The 22,772-nt window shown below is 41.2% G+C and overlaps 1 protein-coding gene across 13 annotated transcripts in view; it reads right to left on the reverse strand.

The window, feature by feature from the left end:
• ELOVL6 (ELOVL fatty acid elongase 6) overlaps positions 1 to 22,772 on the reverse strand; it is a 184,280-nt gene that overhangs the window by 38,529 nt on the left and 122,979 nt on the right. For 9 of the 13 annotated variants that reach the window (XM_084625353.1, XM_084625354.1, XM_084625350.1 and 6 more), the window contains one exon: positions 4,064 to 4,195. The exons of 1 other annotated variant lie outside the window; for it this stretch is intronic. In XM_084625353.1, coding sequence (XP_084481479.1) covers positions 4,064 to 4,195 — 132 coding nt within the window. Of the gene's footprint in view, positions 1 to 4,063; positions 4,196 to 21,177; positions 21,228 to 22,772 lie in introns of those variants that run through there. 3 more of the 13 variants (XM_084625351.1, XM_084625356.1, XM_084625355.1) reach the window with 2 other exon arrangements.

Genomic DNA, 22,772 nt, shown 5'->3' on the forward strand with positions numbered 1-22,772 from the left:
GACACTGAAAACTAGTTTAATCAGAACTCTCCATCACAAGTTTTATTTATTATGCATTCTTTCTCTCCTGAGGCAAGTGGCTCTTTCTTTTTCTGTGAGACAGTATGTCAACATGGAAGCTAGAAAAGGATAAATGTTAATAATAATAAATGTTGCATTTTTGGAGAGCGGGGGAAGTTAGTCCTGGACTAGGATAAAAAAGTGAAAAATGAACATTTTAATGGGAACAGATTTTAAAAAAAAATTCTTTTTTGGGAGAATCAAAATGGAATTGTTTTGCTTCCTAGCTGCCTGCCTGGACAATTCCTGTCCCGTGAAACAAACAGCATCCAGCACAAAGTGAAACCGACAAGAGCCTTTAAGACCAGCTGTGGGAGAGTGGAGCAAGGGCATTGCAGGTCAGGCCACTAGAGAAGCAAAGAGCCTGGGAGGGAGAAAGTCAGGGTGCCCAGCCTTGGCAGCCTTCCTGGAAGACTTTTGTCAATTTCACTGTCTGCCTGCAGATGGACAGTGACACTGGAATTGGAGAGCCATCAGTTTGCTCTTTCCCCCCATGGAAACTGAATTTTTTCCAGCTAAAATTGATATTTTTGTAGAAAAATTTCAATTTTGCAAAACCAGCATTTTCTGTCAGAAAATCATTCCAATGGAAAAATCTCAACCTGTTCTGCTCAAAATCAACCTTATAATTATATTTTCTTTTCATAAGATGTTGACCTCCTTTCTCCCTCTCCCCCTTTCATCCTATACAGTATAATTGCATCGCGTAATTAAGATGCTCTAGAGCCTACAGCCAGTCCTAGAGAAAGGCATATATCTTAAACTTACTCTAATAGTACCAGTATCCTAGAAATACAGTCTACTGAAGCAAAATTAATATAGTCTTGATATAGTCTTATGGGAATGCTAGAAGGGACATCTAGTCATATGTTTTAGGTACCCTTAATGTTACCTTTTTTTTTTAAAAAAAAGTCCTTCCTAAGGGTTACCATACATTTTAATATAACTCCACCAGTAACCCAGGCAACTTAAAAACTCAGGATCTCTCTCCCTACCCAACAATTGCCCACCTTTACAGTTTCCTCCCACTTTTCAGCATGCGGGAAAAATGATGAGTTTTGCAATGTATCCTGAAGGTCATTGGAACTGGGCTATTTAGATGGTGGAGTGCAAGAAAGAGGCAGCAAATTCCAAAGCAAAATTTTCCCTCCCAGAGAATGCCCTGACAACTGCTTCTTCTTGCTTACACTGATGCACTGCCAGCTCAAGTGCTTCGGCTGATCTCAACTGAGGCAGCATGGCCATGGAGAGAAGTAGGCAGCTAGGTCCTGCCCACCGACAGCTTTAGAAGTCAAACTGACACCTTAAAGCTTCACCCAGAAATCTGCAGGCAGCTGATGCAAATCACAGAGCATAGGGTTAATAGCTTGTCGCAAGATACTCCATTGACCAAGTGGACTAGCATATTTTGTACTAGTTTCAGTTTCTGGATGTTTTAGCCTCATGTTGAGATCATTTACTAAATGTAAAGTACATTTCTCGTGTTCATTCTCCTGAGTGGAGTATATTATTTACGTTCGGAAAACTCTCAATAAAAAAAAGCTTTAAAAACTGTATCAGGTCATCATTACTATATATTTACTTCAACACATGTCAGCGTGGGGCTAATCTACACTGAATGCAATTTTTAAAAAAAATCATCTTAGTGACCTTTTTCAAAAACAGTTATGAAATCGCACTATACTTTCTCAAATTGGGAATTAAGCTAACACAATGTTACAGAAGACAGCTAACCACTAACGGCTATATTTTATTGGAAACAGAATGGTAATTATGTGCGTTTTGCATCCAAATGGCTCCTAAAATCACTTTACAAACATCTACCATCTAGGAACTAGTTCACCCATGACTGATATTCAGCCACTTCTGGGCTAAAGTACAGCAAATGCTAACAGGTGCCCAGCAACCCTATGGGTCCAGGTAGGATAGGAGGTAGGGAATGCAGTGCTAATTGAAGCTATCAGGAAACTAAACTTAGCCAGACTGTAAGAACTTAAAAGTAGAATTTAGTCAGGACACTCAGGCATGTCTTCACTAGGCAAAAGATGATTATTTTAAGAACAGTATTTCCCAAACAGTGGGTCCTAACCCACCACTGAATCACAGAACAGTTCTAGATTGTTTGGCATGTCTAGGGCTGGGTTAACCAGTTGATCACTGGGCCCTGGCCTAGGCAAACACATGCTTCTCCCAGTCTAACACAAGAAGAGGCTACAACTGTTGGTGGGGTGTGGGGGTAGAGCCTGTCCTGCACTCACCCTGGAGCAGTGGCATCTGTCCCATGGGGCTGGACTTGGCTCTCCACTCTGGGTGTTGTGACCTGGTGCATGCAGTCACAGTGCCATTCAGGTTTGGTCTGGCCACCCCTATGACCTTGTGCACCAGGTCCCAATACCACTTGCTCAAATTTGACCTGGCTGTCCCTCAATGATGAAGGGATGGCTTGGCCAAACCTGAGTGAAGAGTGGGCCAGACCTGGACTGGGGAGCTGGCCCAGCCACATGGGACAGGAGCTGCCACTGTCGGGTGAGTGTGGGGTGGTATTGCTCTCCATTCTCCCACCCCCTGGAGCCTCCCGTCCTCACCCAGCTGGGATTAGGGTTGCAGTGCTGGAGCAGAGGGTGCATATATGTAACTATGCAATGGTGAGTCACAAACAAAAGACAAAACGCAGTGGTGGGTCACCTTAGTAAAGGGTTTGGGAAACACTGTTTAAGACCATCTTAGCTAGCATGTTCAAAACAACAGGTTATAAAGCTCTAGAGCAGACAAGGCACAGGCAAGCACAGGCTAGCTAGTTGAGTCCATCTAAAGTACACCTTGCCCTCTCTAAACTAGGTGTTAGACTGTTAGTCAAAACTTGCCAACATTTAAAAAAAACAAACCCACACCATGGGGTTATTGTAGTGAAGACAAACCCTCAAACTAACAGTCTGTGACATAATTTGCAAACCAGCCACACTGTTCTACTGACATCTCTGCTCACTTTGCAAACCTGAATCGTGGGTTTGTGAACTGCTATAATGAATAATCCATGGAGTTCGAAATATATGCAGCTATCAGTGGCCTTTGATATTGGTTTACAAATTGTTTTCATGCTACATAGTGAATTATAACACGTTCCATATAAACACTGAAATCTGTGATCCTCGGAATTCCCTAGTTTCTCTGTACATTAGCTGACTGTGGTTGGTGAATTAAGTTGGTATTATGTGTACCATGGTATTTGATGGTACTCTTATCCTCCCTTGCATTCACAAATTCTGGAAGGGATATTAGGGGAAAGCTGTCATTAAGATCAGTCAGACTCACGGCTGGGTCATATAGGTGACAAATGGCCTGCCTTTGCTCTCAGTGAGAGTTTCGCTACTGACTTGAATGGGGCAAGATCAAGCTCTGAGGAGATAGGTCACAGTAGAGTAAGATTATTTCCCACCTCCTCTTATCCTCCCTTGCATTCACAAATTATTTATTTTACTTTCTTGGAATAACCCAAGGGCCAGATTCTGATCTCAGTACACCAGTGTAACTTCACTAATGTCAACAAATTTATTTCAGATTTACGCCAGGGTAACAAATCAAAATCATGGCCTAAGGATTCTACTAACACAACCATATAAATGTAATACTAACTATAAACAGGAACAAGGACAGGAACAGGAACGTAATTGGCTTATTTCATTTTGTAATTTAGATCACTAGGAAAGTTTGGCTGTCACAATAATACAAAGTAATTTTCTGATTTAATTACTTCCCTCCTTACTCTTGAAGAGATTGGCTATTAGTTTCCTCCTCTTAAGATGCATGTGATGTGACAGGCAAAACAGAACTATTTTGGGGTGGGGGGAGGTTGGAGGACTCAAAGACATTAAATGATACAACTAAAGAAATACTTCTTCAGGTGCAGCTTTTTGTCATCTTGATGCTCTTGTTATGGCTGTATCTCTTTTAACCAGTAAACAAACTAATGCAAAAAATTCCTTGCTGTTTAAAAAAGGCCTACCTGAAGACTGCAAGGCTCAGGGACCAGAGCACTAGTGGCTTCCTCAGTTCAAATTTTGCTCGTTTGTTCATTAGGTGCCGACCACCAAATATAAAGGCAGCATATAGAGCTGAAAACAGAAAAGATTTCTTCCTGTAAAAAAAGCGAAGAAAAAAATCCCCATAAAATATTTATTATTCATCAATTGTACACAGTGTTTTCTCATCTTTAGATGATTGACAAGAACTTGTCGCTTTCCTTGCTAAAAATAAAACAATTCCCATTTGAACACACTTCTGCTACTAATTTGAATAGTCAAATGTACATGAGCATAAATCCAGATCCTGAAGTTCCTACTCGGGGCAAAATTCCAATTGACTCAATTGGAACTTTCCTGAGTAAATACTGCAAGCTTTGGCTTGTATTGCAGATATTTTCTCCCCCTACTCAGGAACATTTTCCTTTAGTGAAGGAAAACATATGGCACATGGCCAATTTGGTCCTCTGCCCATGCATGTAGTTCTAAAAATCAATATTCATTTCATATCTGAACCAACTGATCAGGTTTAATGGTTCATTCAACATGTTCAAATTGATATAGCGCTGCCTGCATGTTTCATGCTTAACATGCAGTTGTCTCTCATTGATTCCTCAAATAAGAATGTCAGGTTTCAGAGTAACAGCCGTGTTAGTCTGTATTCGCAAAAAGAAAAGGAGTACTTGTGGCACCTTAGAGACTAACCAATTTATTTGAGCATGAGCTTTCGTGAGCTATGTTCAAATAAGAATGTTGACTATCTTAACAAAACAAAATTTGAAAAGGCTCCTAAAAGATGGGAACATCTGGCTAGAGGGCAATAGTTCTATTAATCAGTGGTCATACTGTTTTGATTTTTATAGTTCATGAGAAGCAATTTGGGTGCAGTGCAGGGGTATTCTCTGTGGAGAAGTCTTATGAGTGTGCTGAAATGGTCATATACTACTTTGCTAATGAACTGAACTGCAAAGCAAGCATCACTTGAAAATGCCTGTAATGATACATCAGGATATATATTTCCATCAGCCAGCATTTGAACCTCATTCTTATAATTCACTAAGGCTCAACTGCAGCAGGTCCAAAAAGGATTAAATTTGGGACCCCTTTCTACGCACACAAGAGATTCTGATAGACACTTGTAACAAGTGTCTATCTGCCAAATTAATAATAAGGCACAACATTACTAATGTCCTAACTGTATAGATATATATTTAGGAGCAGATTTTTGGACGAAGTGTGTAATTGCAAACAAAGGGAAAATGAGTAATCATAAATATCAATGGACTAGATAAACCCAGCTGCATCAGATTGCTCTTTGCTGTAGTAGTACAAAGTCAGCCAGTTTCATCTAAGCCTTAATGACTGATAAACAAAACATAAATATCACATAGCGATGAAAGCCAAATAGCGATATGAGCCCAAAGACATCGCATTAAGACTTGGACAACATAGGACTTTCATGTGTCCTAAAAAAGTATGTTTCTCTTGACACAGTTAATGCAACATGTAACAAATCATCAACTGGAATGAAAAAGCAATTAATAGTATTGCATGCAGAGTTATGCTGATGTATCGACAGCTCTGCTGTACCTCAAGTCACCCTCCCCAGCTGAAAATATCCATGTCTGGCCTGGCACTGGAGTTACCTATGTTAACTTCAGTGTCCCTGGGGATAAGAACACTTGTGAATCAACTCAGGATCTCAAAGATTCCATGACAAGCATGGGACTGTCCTCCCTTGAAGAACACACTGAGACTGAGAATCACTGGGTTGGCCATTACAACAGCATGTTTATCATCAGCACTATGCTTTTTTTTCCAATCAGACCGGGATGGTACCGCTGTGTGCTTCCCTGAGATGAGGCATGGATGGCCTACTGAGATGAGGCACTGATGAAGATGAGTTGGTTGAATTTCACTCCAGGCTCGATGGAGGTGACACTGATGGGCATGGAAAGCTTCTAAATAAATTGGATGAGGTGGTGTGTGCTCCCTCTGTACAGGGTATACTCGCCCTTTGTCTATGAGATCCACACCTCAGAGGTTGTTTGGACCCTAACTTGCTCTGGACTAGAATCACACTGTTTTACATCCATACTTGTCTAGGGAGTTGCTACCTTTTTTCTTAGCTATGGTCTTGCTCATATAGTTATCCATACCTTCATCATCTCTATGCCAGACTAGAGTGATGCACTCTACCTGGGGCCACCCAACAGGGAATCTTCAGCTGGTGCAAAACTCAGCAACCTGCTTAAATAGCAATGAAAGCTGCATTGAGCACATTATACCCGTTCTCTGTATATCCTACTGGCTTTGTAATTGCTTCCGAGTGGGATTTTCAAACCCCCCCCCCCGCTCTGGGGGAGGAATCAGACACCTCAGCTGGGCATCCAAATCTCCTAGACAGTTTTGAAAATCTGAGTCTCTACGCATATAGTTTTAGGGTTAGTGCTAATCTATAAAACCATGCATGCTGAGCATCCTGGCTGCTTTAATCTGTCTCTCTCCCTGATGTATATATCCTCCTAAGAGCTGAGATCAGCCAAGGTGTTTTTGATAACAGTGTTTGAATTCTGCGTGGCCTGGAGGCAAGTCAATTTCTCTGGAGTGTTCATCACTCTGGAACTGATCCCTATTCTGCTTTACCACTGTTCAAGTTTGTTGAACTTAAGAGCAAGGTGTTAGAGCCTCTTTGTTTGCTCAGACTTTTCCCTGAGATCAACTCAATAAAGCAAGTGTTTGATTTAAAGGATGATTCTGGAAAGGTCTGGGAAGAATTGCTTTGACTTTGTGTATTTTATAATGCATTATGGAATAAAGATCTGAGGGATTGTCTTTTGATTCTTTCAGCTGTTGGCAGTATGTTGTTAAAGGTCTTATAAATGATGATATATTAATGTAAATGCAGCCAGAGGCTTAGACAATGGGCTATTAAAATAAATAAAAATATATTGGAAGTGCTGAAGAATGTGATATCTAACTATGTGCATAGAGGACCCTCTCTGTTTGTTCTTCTCTAGCTGCTAATTCTGTATCTAATGCTGAATCTCCACAGGGAAGGTGTGATGGGGTGTCTGCCCCACACTGGCAGTAGAGGGGTTAAAGCAGCCCTGGGGAGGCTGCGGATGCAGCCAATCAGGAAAGGGCTTCTAGAGACAGCCAATCGGGGCCAGGCTGGGCCATATAAGAAGGGCTGCTGAACAAAGAAGCTTCAGTCACTCCCTGGAGTTTGAGGAAGGAGGTTTGGATGCCCTGAAGGAGGGAGAAGAGACAGCACTATGGCTAGAGCAGCACTGGGTGGGTCAGAGGCACATGAGTGAGCTCCAGGCTGCCAGATGGGGGCCCTGATACAAGGGCAGAGAAGGTGTTACGGCTGCGAGGAAATGGCTCAGGGAAACAGATGGCCGGGGTTTGAGGTGACGCAGTGCGTGACTGCAGGGCCCCCCCTGCTTTGGTCCCAGTTGCCACTGATGCAGGTGGCTAGACCCTGGACTGCAGCCTGCCACTGAGGCAAGTGGCTGGACAGAGGACTGCTGGCCCCATACAGAAGGGGGGGGGGGAAGGGAGAGAACTGAGCGGGACACAGCCAGAGGGCTGTGTTCAGAAGAGGACGCTGCAGTCCTGAGAGTAATAAGCGATGACAAAAAGCAATGGCAGCGAGATGCCACTAGATGAAGGCGCACTGGTTAACCAGAGCTAATTCCCAGGACAGCTAGCAAGCAAGAGCCAGCAAGAGGTGCTGCAGTGATGAATTGTATCTTGTCGCAGAAGAAAATTAAATGAATCCCTATGGAATATGTAATATGTCAAAGCGATCATGGGTCAATTTTTTATTTAGGTATCTAAAGATATATATAGCTGCCTAGGCACTTTTAAAAATCCCACTAGGTGCCTCTCTGCATATTTAGGTATGTAAATTAATACCTTTGGAAATCTGGGACTATGTTCCTTCCTTAATAAAGACGACATAATTCAGTTTCAATGCTTGTTCTTAATGTTAACAGTCAGGAAAGAAATATAAATATCCCCTTTCATAGGCAAGATAACATTTATTTACCCAAATGGCATTTCACTTAGGCTCTTATTAATGAAAACATTGCTTTGTGTTAAGTCCAACCAAGTAGGTCAGTACTGTAATTATATTACACTAATTGGAATTGCTACATTTTAGGTCACTTCACCAGCTTTTTAATGAGTTCCATTTTTCTTATTTAAATGGTACAGTATCTGTATAAGACTTCCCCCTGGTGCTGACAAATACTAGGGAAGTCGACTGTATTGGACATGTGTACTGCACAGAACAGTTTTAAATTAAAAGGGGCCCAATAGTACAGCCTTGAGGTCAGGAAAGGTACTGTATATAAAGCAGTCTGATATTGAAAGTATCCCTTCTCTCTTTTGGAGATAAAAAAATAACCATTCACTTTTTCTATTTTTCCCTTATGGAATAACTGTATTCGGGAGACTGTACTGGAGGAGTACAGGTGATTGGTTATTGGGCTGCAGAGCCTTCCACACTAAGATTATTGGCCAATATCATTAATGACCAGAAGTTATTTTGTAATGTTTGTAGAATGGTCTGTTTGAAATGTTGGTAGTCTCAGTCCAGTTCTTAATGAACAGATATAAAGCAATGGTAATCAAATACTGCTCAGTTTTTACTGCAATAGTTCTGGCCAGCATGACACTAGTAACACAGAAGTAATTCTATAGACAGAGTTCTAGGACACTGTAATACGATTGTAATATAAGGATAAAATCCCTGATGACAATCTAAACACAACAGAACAATAAAGCAACATTAAGACTTGAAGCTCAAAACCCAAAAAAGTAAGTCAGTAGCAAAGTTTCACATCTAATAATCTCAGCATTAGCACATTCATATGTCTTCCTTCAATTCTGTTCTCTAGGGATAACACAGTAGACATAAAAAAGACAAGGCTGCCAAGTCCCCCACATTTTGCAGGAGTTCCTGCTTCTCACAGTTGTCTTCCACCTTCCTACATTTCCAGTCTTCAGGGATTAAATACTATCGGTGCCGAGTGCTCTGCACTCTTTGTTAAGCCTCTGAAAATTGCCTGCTGTCTCACAGTCAGAGTGGAAGAATCTTCCTAAAGTCTGTATGGAGCACTATGTTCAGTATGGGGGTTGCTAGAGGGAGGAAGATAATGTGTGGACTTGCAGGCTGAAAATGTGGGGGAGGTCTTCTGGAAATCAAGAGCAGAGGAAGGGAAACCTTAGCATGGCAGAAAGGAAATTGGAAAGGAAAGGGTTGTAAGAGAAGATGGACAGAAATGGGTGACAAGTGGAAGACAAATGGAGGAGGGAAGGAGACTATGATGACTATAGAAAAAGAAAAAAGGATGTTGGCAGAAAAGAGAAGGAAGTGAAGGTTAGAAAACAGAAGGGAAGGAGAAATGAAGTATAATAACAGAGGGAGGAAAGTACAGTGAGAACAGGAGATAGAAAACCGCAAAAGGAAAGGATTAAAAATTGAGAAAGAGGCAGAGACTGAAGGAAACAAAGAAAGATGGAGAAAATCCACCCCACCAGAAACAGTGCTTCTTGTCAGTCACAGACAGGAAGTGTTCCCTCCAGGAAAGCCAATTCAGGCATCAAGAAGTAGCAGGGAGAGACTGAGTCACCTGGCCTAAGGTAGGAAAACAAAAGAAAGTAAACAAGACAAAGGTACCGAGTGATAAATCTTCCTCCTCTTCCCCCTGCCCCTCCCCCCCCCACAAAATGTAATTTGTAAAATACTGAAGTGTTTTTTTAGGCCAAATATTCTTGCTGGTGAAATGAAAAATAAGCGTTTTTCCTCTGTCAGAATGAGCCTTCCACAGAAAAAGGCTATGGCTATTTTAAACTACTATACAGCACATCTATGTGCTCATTTTGCAAGCAGCCTGTTCTTGGTAACTCAGGTAATGTTACTTTCTGCAAGATGCCAATTTACAGTTGCAAATTCTGTTCATATAAAAAGGTGTGAAAACATTCCTAATCACCTTAACATTTGCACTTCTGAAATACCAACAGAGCAAAACCTTGTTCTAGCTTCACAGATATGAGAAAAATCACTGAGAACATGTTCACTGTACAGATTTGTCAGCTTTATATAATAAATAGTAACTATAACACTGGAATGTAAATATGCAATTCTGCAACTATTTCTTCCACACCCTACAGTACTTAAGAATTTTAAAGGAGGGAAATATGTCAGAAGACGAATCTTATATGCGTGTCAATGTAATGTGGTTTATGCCTACAGCAAAATGTCCCATGACATTTATATTTAGAGCAGTGACAATGAAAGTCACTCATGTGGGAAAGTGCACTCATTAATGAGATTCTTCCAAGTAACACGCTACCAGGGAAATACAATGCAAACAGCAGTCAGCTTCACAATGTTCCCACATTTGCTAGATTTCTAATAGAAATTGGTTTTCAAAATGTTTGTGTGACAGGGTACGATCTGGACTGATGAACCTAGGGTGCTGTTTACAGTTCTTTGAGCTACCATTCCTGGTCTGCTCACAAACAGCCTTCAGCATGTAAATTAATCCCAGTTATATTGTCTGAGTGCTATAGCCAGACAGTTTTGAATTACACTGCAGAGCAACACCAGCAAAATTCCCAGTCTTTCCCCCAGAAACATGCAGCTTGAACTGCCCAGGTCTCTCCTGGACAATAAAATTTGGATAAAGTTTGTCATTTTATTAAAAGAAAGTGATATGTACAAACCCTGTTATCCCAAATGGTGTTTCCCAAACACACTGGTTTAGATAAAACAATAAAACAAATGTGTTAACTACACAGATAGGTTTTAAGGGATTACAAGTAATGAGGCATAAAAGTAAGGATTAATTACAAGAAAAAAGTAAAATGCAACTAATGCCTAACTTAACAAGATAGTGATTTCAAAGCAAAGTCTCTCTCACCACATGTTTCAGCAGTCTTACCAGCTGAATTCCTTTCAGTCAGGATCCCTCCCACAGGGCAATGCTACTTCCTTTGTTCTTCACATGTTGTCAATGCCATGGGTACAGAGGAAGGGAGAGATCACTTGGGGCATCTGTTCTCCCTTCTTATAGTTCATTCTCTTCTTTGAGAATCCTTTCCAGCTGAGGTTCAGGAGACAAAGGAGACTCACCCACATCCTTTCCTGCCAAAAATGGCCACTTAACAAGGTGATGGTCCATTTGATTTTGTTGACAGCTGGCTGAGGTGTTGGCTAGCCTTTTGTCTCTGGAGAACTGGTTTGTGACATGTTTTAGTAATATCATATAGTAGATTCTGATAACTTTACATACAGTGTTACCACACATACTTTACCAGGGCCATAATGATCAGCAAATTATGATTTTTCAAATGAAACCTCACAGGCATACTTTGTACAAGATTTATCTTAGTTCTACAAAAAGGGTGAACATAGGGGTACAGACTGTCACAGGTAGGTAGCTATTTAAAACACATAAGACAAATCTGTCTTTCAATATCAAGATATCAGCAATATTTTGATAAACATTTAATTGGACAGGATGTTCAATAGTAAGAGCTTGATTACCCTCTCAAATCAATGTAATTCCACTGAAGTGTATGAAGTTACTCCTGGTTTACACCAGTGTGAGAATGAAATCAGACCCTTGGTATAATATGTACCTTGACGGTGATACCCAGTTCTAAACACTGGAGTTGTATTATTTTTTCTATTACTTGCACAGGATCCACAGCATTTTAGACTTTGTAAACATCACTCTGTCTGTGTCTCGACTAGTGTGCAGTTTAAATAGACACCATACACATGCAGAGTAAATGTGCAGTGGAATGTGGCTCACCTCTTATAGCTCCCTGATTATGATATATGATAAACTTTTCATTATTTAAAAGAGGATATTAATGATCAAGTTTGCAGAACATACATTTTGTAGAAAGATTAGCAATAATTAAGTCTGCATTACTGAAAGAATATAGCAAATGTGGTTAGGGATTAAAAATAGTCATTCTTGCTTTCTCTTTTTAGTGTGCAGATGCTAATGGAAATTAAGAGAAGGAACAGAACTTTACCACCACATATGAAATTCAAGTGAAAGGATCTAATTCTGAATTCACAAAGATCAGGACACCACAATAAAAATCATGACCATCACTCCTGCCCCAGATTTTTAAATGGAATAAGTTACTTCCCTACAGTCTCAGAAGTTAGTGCAGATAACCAACTGAATTAGGAAACAATTCACTAAGTACATTCCAAGATACTCTATTGTAACAGGTTTCAGAGGGGTAGCCGTGTTAGTCTGTATCAGCAAAAACAACGAAGAGTCCTTGTGGCACCTTAGAGACTAACGAATTTATTTCCCCACTTCATCAGATGACTCCTCGTTCTATTTTAAAAGCTAGTTTACCATGGGTTAGTTATTACTAAACGCAAATCAGTTGCATCTTTGGATTTGTCCCAATTTTCCTATTTGTTCTTAAATGACTTTTTAAAACCTGATCTCATATATCAAAGCCTCAGACCTCTGTGAGGTTGAAGTTAGGTGTACACTTCACACTGCTGGTGGCAGCATGTAGTATATATATAGTACACACAGCAGTGAAAAGCAAGCTGTGCCCACACTGCGCTATGTAGATACATGTGTCAGTGAAAGACTCTGGTAGCAGGGAAAGTCTTCAGCCGCTCCTCACTGCTGGAGCCTTTCATTACATGGAGGAAAGGCTCTGGCAGAGGGAGGCAGTGGGGAAACCTTCTGTGGCAGGGAAGGGCTCCAGTAGTAAGTAGTGGGACACTACCCTGCTAAAAACAACAGTGTAAACAGAGGCATGGCTTGGGCAAGATGAGAGCCATGTAGAATAAGTACTCGCGTACATACCAACAGCCATCAGGCATGTTTCTACTTGACTCACCAACTCCACACTGCTATTTATACCCATGTGAGGGCACTTACGTGCAAATGTAAACTGGACATTGCCAAAAGAAGCGTGCAGCGTAGATGTCCCTTGGACTACCAAAGTTTGATAGAAACACTATTTATACAAGTTGCAGAGCACTGGATAATGGGTCCGTGTCTTCTTCCAGTTATGGGTTTGATTCTGATCTCATAGTCTTTGGTATAAATCCTTAAGAAACCATGTTTTTGTACAGTTACTTGGGATTTTCACCCGTGTAACTAAGAACAGAATCTGGGCCCATCTGTTCATTTCTGGTAACCCACAAAACAATGAACATCCCTGCAATATGAGAGTTCAGAATGCAAAGAAATTTAGTCACACATAGTTCCCATTTAAGTTAACAGGAATTTGTGACGCTAAATCTTTGTACATTACACTGAGAATTTACCCTGCATCTTACACCAAGACTCCCTGTTATAAAAGAGGCAGTGGTGATAAACATTATTTCTCCTTGGACATATTATTGCATTCTCAGGACATTGCTGGCATTGTCTCCCCATCATCATAGGGCTGGCACAAAGTAGAATGCCAGCAAGGAAGATAATGTAGGTCTGTCAAGGTTCATCCCCCACTCTGAACTCTAGGGTACAGATGTGGGGACCTGCATGAAAACCTCCTAAGCTTACTTTTACCAGCTTAGGTTAAAACTTCCCCAAGGTACAAATTAATTTTATCCTTTGTCCTTGGAATATCCACTGCCACCACCAAACTCTAACTGGGTTTACTGGGAAACGTAGTTTGGACATGTCTTTCCCCCCAAAATCCTCCCAACCCTTGCACCCCACTTCCTGGGAAAGGTTTGGTAAAAATCCTCACCAATTTGCCTAGGCGACCACAGACCCAAACCCTTGGATCTGAGAACAATGAAAAAGCATTCAGTTTTCTTACAAGAAGACTTTTAATAGAAATAGAAGCAAATAGAAGTAAAGAAATCACCCCTGTAAAATCAGGATGGTAGATACCTTACAGGGTAATTAGATTCAAAACATAGAGAATCCCTCTAGGCAAAACCTTAAGTTACAAAAAAGACACACAGACAGAAATAGTCATTCTATTCAGCACAATTCTTTTCTCAGCCATTTAAAGAAATCATAATCTAATGCATACCTAGCTAGATTACTTACTAAAAGTTCTAAGACTCCATTCCTGGTCTATCCCCGGCAAAAGCAGCATATAGACAGACACAGACGCTTTGTTTCTCTCCCTCCTCCCAGCTTTTGAAAGTATCTTGTCTCCTCATTGGTCATTTTGGTCAGGTGCCAGCGAGGTTACCTTTAGCTTCTTAACCCTTTACAGGTGAGAGGATTTTTCCTCTGGCCAGGAGGGATTTTAAAGGGGTTTACCCTTCCCTTTATATTTATGACAAGGTCAGTCACTGTAGCTCTGATTCACAGATACAACACTTTCACTTTTAGTATTATCAGCTTTCATTTAAACTTCGGCCCTTTACTAGCTCCAAGTTTGTGTTATAAACAGATACAACTGCAGCTGAACTTGGGGACTACTCACCCACATCTCATCCACTTACAAGGACACTATTTGTACCCGAGTTTTACCAGAGGTTATTCAATTAACATATCTACAGGTAGAAATATATTTTATAGATACAATACAAAAAAATTAAATCTCCATTCCATGGTCAATACTCCTGTGTTTCCATAAAGCAGATCAATAGCAAAGTGATCAAATTCTTTTCTAGCTATACTCATTTAATCTGTTTTTCATTTTAAAGATAAAAACCTTACATTTATATAAGATCCAAAAGGCTCCTGTAACAAAGTCAGCCACCTCTTGAGCACCTCCTCATGGCCTGAAGTGACACTGCTGATTCTTGCCTCAGTTTCCCCTTCACTCAGTCTCCTCAATGACTACACTAAGGCTTGTGACACAACACCCCACCCCTTCCAGGGGTCTAGTTTACTAGCATAAAACATACGCAAAATAAAGGCTCTTCCACACCAGTCTCAGGCTGGCACAGCCCTGCCTCCCTGAGGTCTCGTCTAGCTGCTTTTAATTTTCCAAGCTGGGCACAGCTTTTCAGCCCTTCGCAGGCTTTGATCAGCCATTCCCCTCAGCCCACCCTAGACTCCTTGAAACACTCCCTGCTCTCTTCTGAGCATCCATGCTCAGGCCATCCTATCTGGAGTCCTTCCCTGTTTTTTATCTCTGCAGAAACTTCCAGGCATTTCTGCCTGGAGTTTTTCCACAAACTCTGTGTCCAAGTGACCGTTCAGGCCCAAACCTTTCCCACTGGTCATGAGTTTCCTGCAGCAGCCTCCTGCTCTCCACAGCCTCTGCCACAGCTTCTTCTCCCTATTTTCTGTCTTCCTCTGTCTCTTTATAAAGATCACCTACCTTGTATTGAGCCGCATTGAGAGGCTGTGTTAATGAGACACAGGTGGGCTGGACTAATTCCCTCTTAAAGGGCTCAGTCCACCCCGTGACAGTTCCTTTAAACTCTTTGGTCAGATTCACAAGGAGGACTTAGGCTTTGCAATCCTCTGCACCCTGCTATCCAGACACTGGACTATCCAGTGGAATTAGGCACCTAGGCTCTTGACACAATGCATAGGGAGAGTTGGGCACCTAAGAATGGGCTTCACAAAAGCTAGCACAATGAACACAGAACTGCCTATGCTAGCCAATAAGACAGAATTGTAGAAATGTAGGGCTGGAAGGGACCTCAAGAGGTCATTGAGTCCTTCCCCCCCATGCTGAGGCAGGACCAACTAAACGTAAGCACTGCAGCATGTGTTTGTGTAACCTGTTCTTAAAAACCTCCAATGGTGGGGATTCCAAAATGTCCCTAGGTAACCTGTTTCAGTGCTGAACTATCCTTAGAGTTAGAAAGTTTTTCCTAATACCTAAACAAAATCTCCCTTGCAGAAGATTAGGCCCATTACTTCTTATCCTACCTTCAATGGATGCGGAGAATAATTGATCACAGTTCTCATTATAACAGCCTTTAATATATTTGAAGACTATTATTGTAAGGATCTGCAGGACTAGAAGCTGCGGCTGCAGCCTGGGGCAGCTAACATTCCCACATCACCACCAGGAGGCTACAGGGGCACTGTGGAGATGATACAGGAAGTATCACCCAAAGGGAGCAGAGCAACAGCACCCTGTGGCCTTCTGATTGGTCCATGGTCACTATTTAACCCTGGAGGATGTCCCAGGAAGTTGTCTGGGTAACCATGTAGACTTCTGGCCTGCTGTGATGCCACACCATACCTTGCTTGCTAATCTCCAGTCTCTGACCCCAGCCTGACTCTCACCATTACTCTTGCCTCCTGATTCTAGCCTGGTAGCCATCTCTGGTCTCTGAATCTGGGACCGACTCTTGCCTATTTGACCATGGCTCTAGTGATTACTCTGATCCCTGATTGCTGACTGCTGCCTTGTGATAGTCCTTGACTTGGTGACTTCTAGACGAGACTGCCTATGGCCTGGTCCCTTACGCTTCTGAGACCCCCCTTCAGTCTTCTTTTCCTAGGACTAAACATGCCCAGTATTTTTAACCTTTCCTCATAGGTTGAGTTTTTTCTAAACCCTTTATCATTTTGGTTGCTCTCCTCTGGACTCTCTCCAGTTTGTCCACATCTTTCGTAAAGTGTGGTGCCTATAACTGAACACACTACTCCAACTGAGACCTCTCCACTGCTGAATAGAGTGTGCCAATTACCTCCCGTGTTTTACAAACAACACTTGTGTTTGGTATAAAGATTAATACACCCCAGAACAATATCAGCCTTTTTCACAACTGCATCACATTGTTGGCTCATATTCCATTTGGGATCCTCTATAATCCCCCACTCTTTTTCAGCAGTACTACCACCTACCCAATTATTCCCCACTGAGTAGTTGTGCATTTGATTTTGGAGCCATGTTGGCCTCTTATTCTTCTTCACAGCTTTCCTTTGCATTGGGATAATTTGCTATTGTGCCTTTAGTTTTGTCTACAAGAAACTGCCAGCTCTCCTGTGCTCCTTTTCCCCTCAGATTTTCTTCCCCTGGGACCTTACCTACCAATTCTCGGAGTTTAACATCTGCTTTTTTGAAGTCCATTGTCCTTATTGTCTTGCTCTCACTCCTTCCTTTCCTTAAAATCATGAAACCTAATCATTTCATGATCACTTTCACTCAAATTGCCTTCAACCTTCAGATTCACAACCAATTCCTCCCAGTCAGTCAGAATCAAATCTAAAATACTGTCTCCTTGGTTACTTCCTCCACTTTCTGAAACAAGAAGTTCTCCCTAATGCACTCCAAGAACTTATTGCACATTTTGTGTTTTATACTACCAGGTCTTGTGTTTTGGGTTTTTTCTGTTATTTGTTCTAGAAATGCCTCCTCCACCTCTTCCTCCTGAGTTGGTGGTCTATAGTAGACCCCTACTGTGATTATGGTCATGGCACTGCCCTGGGAGGTGGGTGATGAAATTCAAGTTCCATCCTCATGAGGCAGAGTGGGGATCTGAACATGGATCTCCCATGTCCTGGATGAGTGCTCTAACTAGTTGGGGGCACCATCTTCTCCTCCTCAGTCATCTTTTGTATGGGTTTAGGTATGCTCTGAGCACATCTACCGAGTCAGGCCCTGAAGGCAAGTTAGGAGGGGGAACGCCTGGTTTGTGAATTCCACTGGGGCTTATGCATGAGATATGTGCCAAACTGCTGGACTGCCAGGATTTAGGTGGTTGATATTTAGGTGTTTCAGGGACTCTCGGGATGGAATGTTTAATTAAAATGGCAGAATTTGGTACACTACAAACAACATAACAATAAAGTTTGAATAAAGTTGTCTTTGCCACAGTACCAGTGCTAGACCCAATGCACTGTGATGGAAATGTCAGTCCTCTACCACTGCAATAGCTACACAGTAACTCTTTAAATGACAGTATCTATTGAAACGGCAAGGGAATGAAGGTGGGAAAAATGTAATTACCCCAAATGGAACTTAGGATATTTAATTTTGATAAAAGTCAGCAGCAAGCTGATCGTATAACTGTCCTAAGAGATGGACTCTCCAACAGACAATGACCATTTGCACTATTTAGGGGCATTTCCTCAGAAATTATATTGCCAGAGCTACCACCGGATTGTGAAAAATGTCGTGCAGAGGCCTCTTGTTTTTCAAGAGGGTTAACATGACTTACTCCAAAGAAATATAAAGGGACACCCAAGACTTTCTCGAAAAATCACACACCAACCTTACCAACAGGGGCATCCAAAGATAGGTTCAAGTTTATTCATGCAACATTGATGGAAGGTATTTGGGAAATGTTTGCATATTAACTCATTCAGATAGAGAATGTTATCCTTGGAAAACCAAAATTAAAGCATGTGTGAAAAATATAAATTAGAAGATAAATTTACAAAAAAAAAAATTGGATAGGGGAACTGGCCAGGAAAGCAAGGCATCTGCACTGCCTGGATCTTATTAAAAGACAATGTCGATATGGGTGTGTGATGTTATCGAATTAAAATATAACCATATAGATCATTGTTGTAACCACTGTTATATATTTGCAGCAAATATTGTACAAAGGTTGAGTGAGATGACTCTGTAAAGGTTATGTTTTGCTGGTTATGATTATGCTATCTGTATGCATGTATCATTTTTGTATGTGAAGTTATAAGTATTGGCTCTATACTTGGATTTCAAATGTTTGCTCCTGGGGTAACACCCACAAGGTAGCTAGCCAGCACATCTTGAAAGAACTGTTCAAATTAAGTGGTTCATCAAGAAACACTTGGTTGACAAAGGACCATGGAAGATGCCCCGTTTACACTGAGTGGACTGTCATGTCAATTTGCTGTCAGGAGTGTAGGTAATGGCTTCCTGCAATGACTGAGGGAAATTGGGCATGAACATGTGACTTGCCCATGTAACTCCAAACTCCATCTTGGTGCTGTAATTTCCCACAGTAAGAACAATGGGAGGCCCTCCACATGGCAAAAGCTATAAAAGGCTCTGAAAACACCTCCACTTTGTCTTCAATCCTGCTTCTTACCTCTAGAGGAACTTTGCTACAAACTGAAGCAAAAGACTAAATAAACTGAACAAAAGACTAAATAACCCATCTGAGCTGTGGATGTATTCCAGAGACTTGACTTAAGCCAGCAGTTTATTCAATCACTGCTACAAGCCTAAACCAAGAACGTTGCCATCGCTGTATGTAATTAATTCCTTTAACCAATTTTAACTCTCACCTTTCTTTCTTTTTTATAAATAAACCTTTAGATTTTAGATACTAAAGGACTGGCATCAGCATGATTTTTGGGTCAGATCTAAGTTCTATATTGACCCGGGTATGTGGCTGGGCCTTTGGGATCAGAAAAATCTATTTGATGAGACTGATTGTAAAGAACCACTCTCTGAATCCAGTGTTTTTGGTGATAATATAGAAACTGGAATGCCTGAGAAAATTGCCTTTATGTTTTTTCTTGTTAGCCCATGTGGTAAAACAGGAGTTTACTTTCGTGGCTGGTTTGGTATATCTTATAAAAAATAATCACCAGTTTTGGGTTGTGTTTTCCCTATTTCTCAGATTTCAGAGTAGCAGCCATGTTAGTCTGTATTTGCAAAAAGAAAAGGAGTACATGTGGCACCTTAGAGGCTAACAAATTTATTTGAGCATAAGCTTTCGTGAGCTAGAGCTCACTTCATCAGATGCACGCAGTGGAAAATGCAGTAGGAAGACAAAATGGAAGTGTTTTCAGAGCCTTTTATAGCTTTTGCCATGTGGAGGGCCTCCCATTGTTCTTACTGTGGGAAATTACAGCACTAAGATGGAGTTTGGAGTTACATGGGCAAGTCACATGTTCATGCCCAATTTCCCTCAGTCACTGCAAGAAGCCATTACCTACACTCCAGACAGCAAGTTGACATGACAGTCCACTCAGTGTAAGAGGGGCATCTTCCATGGTCAATTGTCAACCAAGTGTTTCTCGATGAACCACTTAATTTGAACAGTTCCTTCAAGATGTGCCCGCTAGCTACCTTGTGGGTGTTACCCCAGGAGCAAGCATTGGAAATCCCTATTTCTCAGCAGTTCATCCTGAATTTGGCATCCTCAGTTGTGACCCACTAAGGCATGGTTACAGGGTGTCATCATAATGATAGCACTGCAGTACAAAGCAACTTGCTATCTATCGTAGTAACCTCACATACACACTGAAGCAGAGAGGTGAGACAACAGAAACTGCAGGTGAGAACCCTTGGAGTGGGTGACCAATTACCCTAGAATACTTGCTGACACCTCTCAGGAAAGAAAGAACAGAGCTGCCAAAGAGCAGATCCTCTATTCTGACAGGTCCTGGAAGCATACCCGCAGCACCTTGTGGTCATCAGTATCAAAGGCTGCTTGACAGATCTAAGAAAATCTGACAGGTCTCCTAACCTTCTTTCATTGCCAGGAGGAAATCAGTGACCAAGAATCCTAATGAAATCACTGTAGAGTACCCAGACCTAAAACTTGGCTGACAGGAAATCAGAGGTATCCAGATGACGCTGCAGAAATCTTGCCACAACCTTTTCAACCTCCCCTGCCAACAAGAAAGGTTTGAGAAAAAGGGCTCAACCTTGAGCTCTGCTACAAAACCTTTGCACTGCTTATGCTGCCAGCTGGGGATTCTGCTGGTGCAGGGGACAGAGCAGGAGTGAGTCAGGGATGTGGCTAGACCATGTTGTGCTCCAGCAATGTTTAAATGGCAGAACGCCACCTGGGACACAATTTACAGTAGCTCTGAAAAAGCTCTAAACACCACCTCCTGGATTAGGGAGAGGCAACCCTCTCCTTTGCAGCTCCACTGCCTCTGATGTGACCAGTAAAGACTGAATGCAGCAGAGAACTTGGCTCAGAATCTTAACTGGTTAGGTCATTAAGATGGTGTATTCTTGAACAAGCATTTAACCATGGTTTATTTAAGGGGGGTTGGCACTTTGTATTCCCAGAGGAGGGTTAAATCCCCAGCAATGAATAACAAACTCAAAATTTCCTTGCTGTTGACTTTAACTAATCTATGATAGCCATGTAATAGACTACAGCCTCCAGCTTCACCATTAAATCCAGAACCACTGAAACCAGTAAAACTCCAGCAGTGAAGACAACACATTTGACACATCCTCTTTTGACAATGCTCACATGGAAGTAGCCAGACTCATCTGGATGCACTTCATCTTTGTGGAGAAGCTGGAAAGCACCCGAGAGTGAGAAGTACCTGAAGTGGAAGTAGTCTCTATTCACTGGGCAGCTAACCAAGTAGAACAGCCCAGCTGGTCAGGAATTCAAGGATATAATGACAGGTATGGAGGGAAAAAACCTCATTTAGCTTCCATTACAGCCACCTCATTGGAATGTAAAATCTCAGTTCTGCAGTCTATCAGCCTTGGAATGAATTTCCTGCCCCTGGTGCTCAATTTCCTTCACACTGATCCTGCCAGTACTTAATTCACCCCAATAGTCCTTATTCACTCTCATGCAGCCCCTACACATCTGAGCAGGAATTTGCAGAACCAGGCCCCCAAACCTTAATTTTAGCTCCACTGCTGTTCTAAGATGCCCTTACCAGAAAATAGATTTTGGGGCAGAAATCAAGGAAGGTTAGGATGGAATATTAATCAAATAAATAATAAAACATTCAGTATGCTCAAGGATCATTTAGAAATAGCAAAATAAAGAATATAGCTTATTAAAGTACTAGATAAAAAAACACAATGGTAGTGTATCCTAAAAGGATTGTATAACCCACATTTTACCAGCCTGGTGCACAAAACCATTAGTAAATGTTAGAATATGGAAAATACAAAAGGGGAATTAAGAAACAAGGTAACAGATTGTGACGGTGCAAGTGATTACAACTATAATGGAACAGACTATAGTGGAACAGTCTGCTACTATGGTGGAAGCAGTAACTGATAACAGCATTAAAATGCTGTTGAGGCACAACAAATAGCTACTTTTGAAGAAATAGCAATGTTCAGTTAGATTCCACTTGCCCAGAGCAGTCTCAGTTCCATACAGAAGATCACCACAATGGGCCAAAAACTAATTTATTTATTTGTAAATGAACATCTCATAATATTGGACTTAATGAAGTCACTAATAGCTAGGATATAATACAGCAGTGTGAAGTTCAAAACCAACTTTGTGAATGGCTGAGTGCTGTTGTGATTTTTAAGCAGAACTCCCACTGCCATCAAGGGCAATTCATGTTCCTATAATAAATCTACAGAAGTATCTCAAGCTACAGATCACTATACAGCTAATAGTATATGATGTAGGTATACTTTATTTTGTCACATTATATAATTCCAGGAAAATTCAGAGTAACTGCACTTATAAAATATGAATATCTGCCTTTTGGAAAAATATTAATTGTTCTGGGGGCGTTCCCCTTTTTAATTATAGACAATATCTCTCAAACTGGTAGAAACTTTCCTAAGGGAAGCAATTTTTAAAATGTGACCTCTGTAAAGGCGAAGTGATCAGGATGATGGATGGCATTCATCATGTTAGTTCTATGGATATATTTTATAAAAGTACCTGATTTCCATTTCTTAAAGTCACTTTAGTCTTGTCACCCAGACTTTTAATTTAGGCATTGCTCTAGTGAGCATTGCATGGCCTATATGATTTAGATTGCAGAGCCCCATTTTCAAAAGTGACTTGGCAACTTAGGAAACTACATCCCGTTGACTTTCAAGAAATGAGTAAGAGCAGAATAAAGGATTGTTGGA

Source organism: Lepidochelys olivacea (assembly GCF_965140295.1).
Source record: "Lepidochelys olivacea isolate rLepOli2 genome assembly, chromosome: 4".
Lineage (NCBI taxonomy): Eukaryota > Metazoa > Chordata > Testudines > Cheloniidae > Lepidochelys > Lepidochelys olivacea.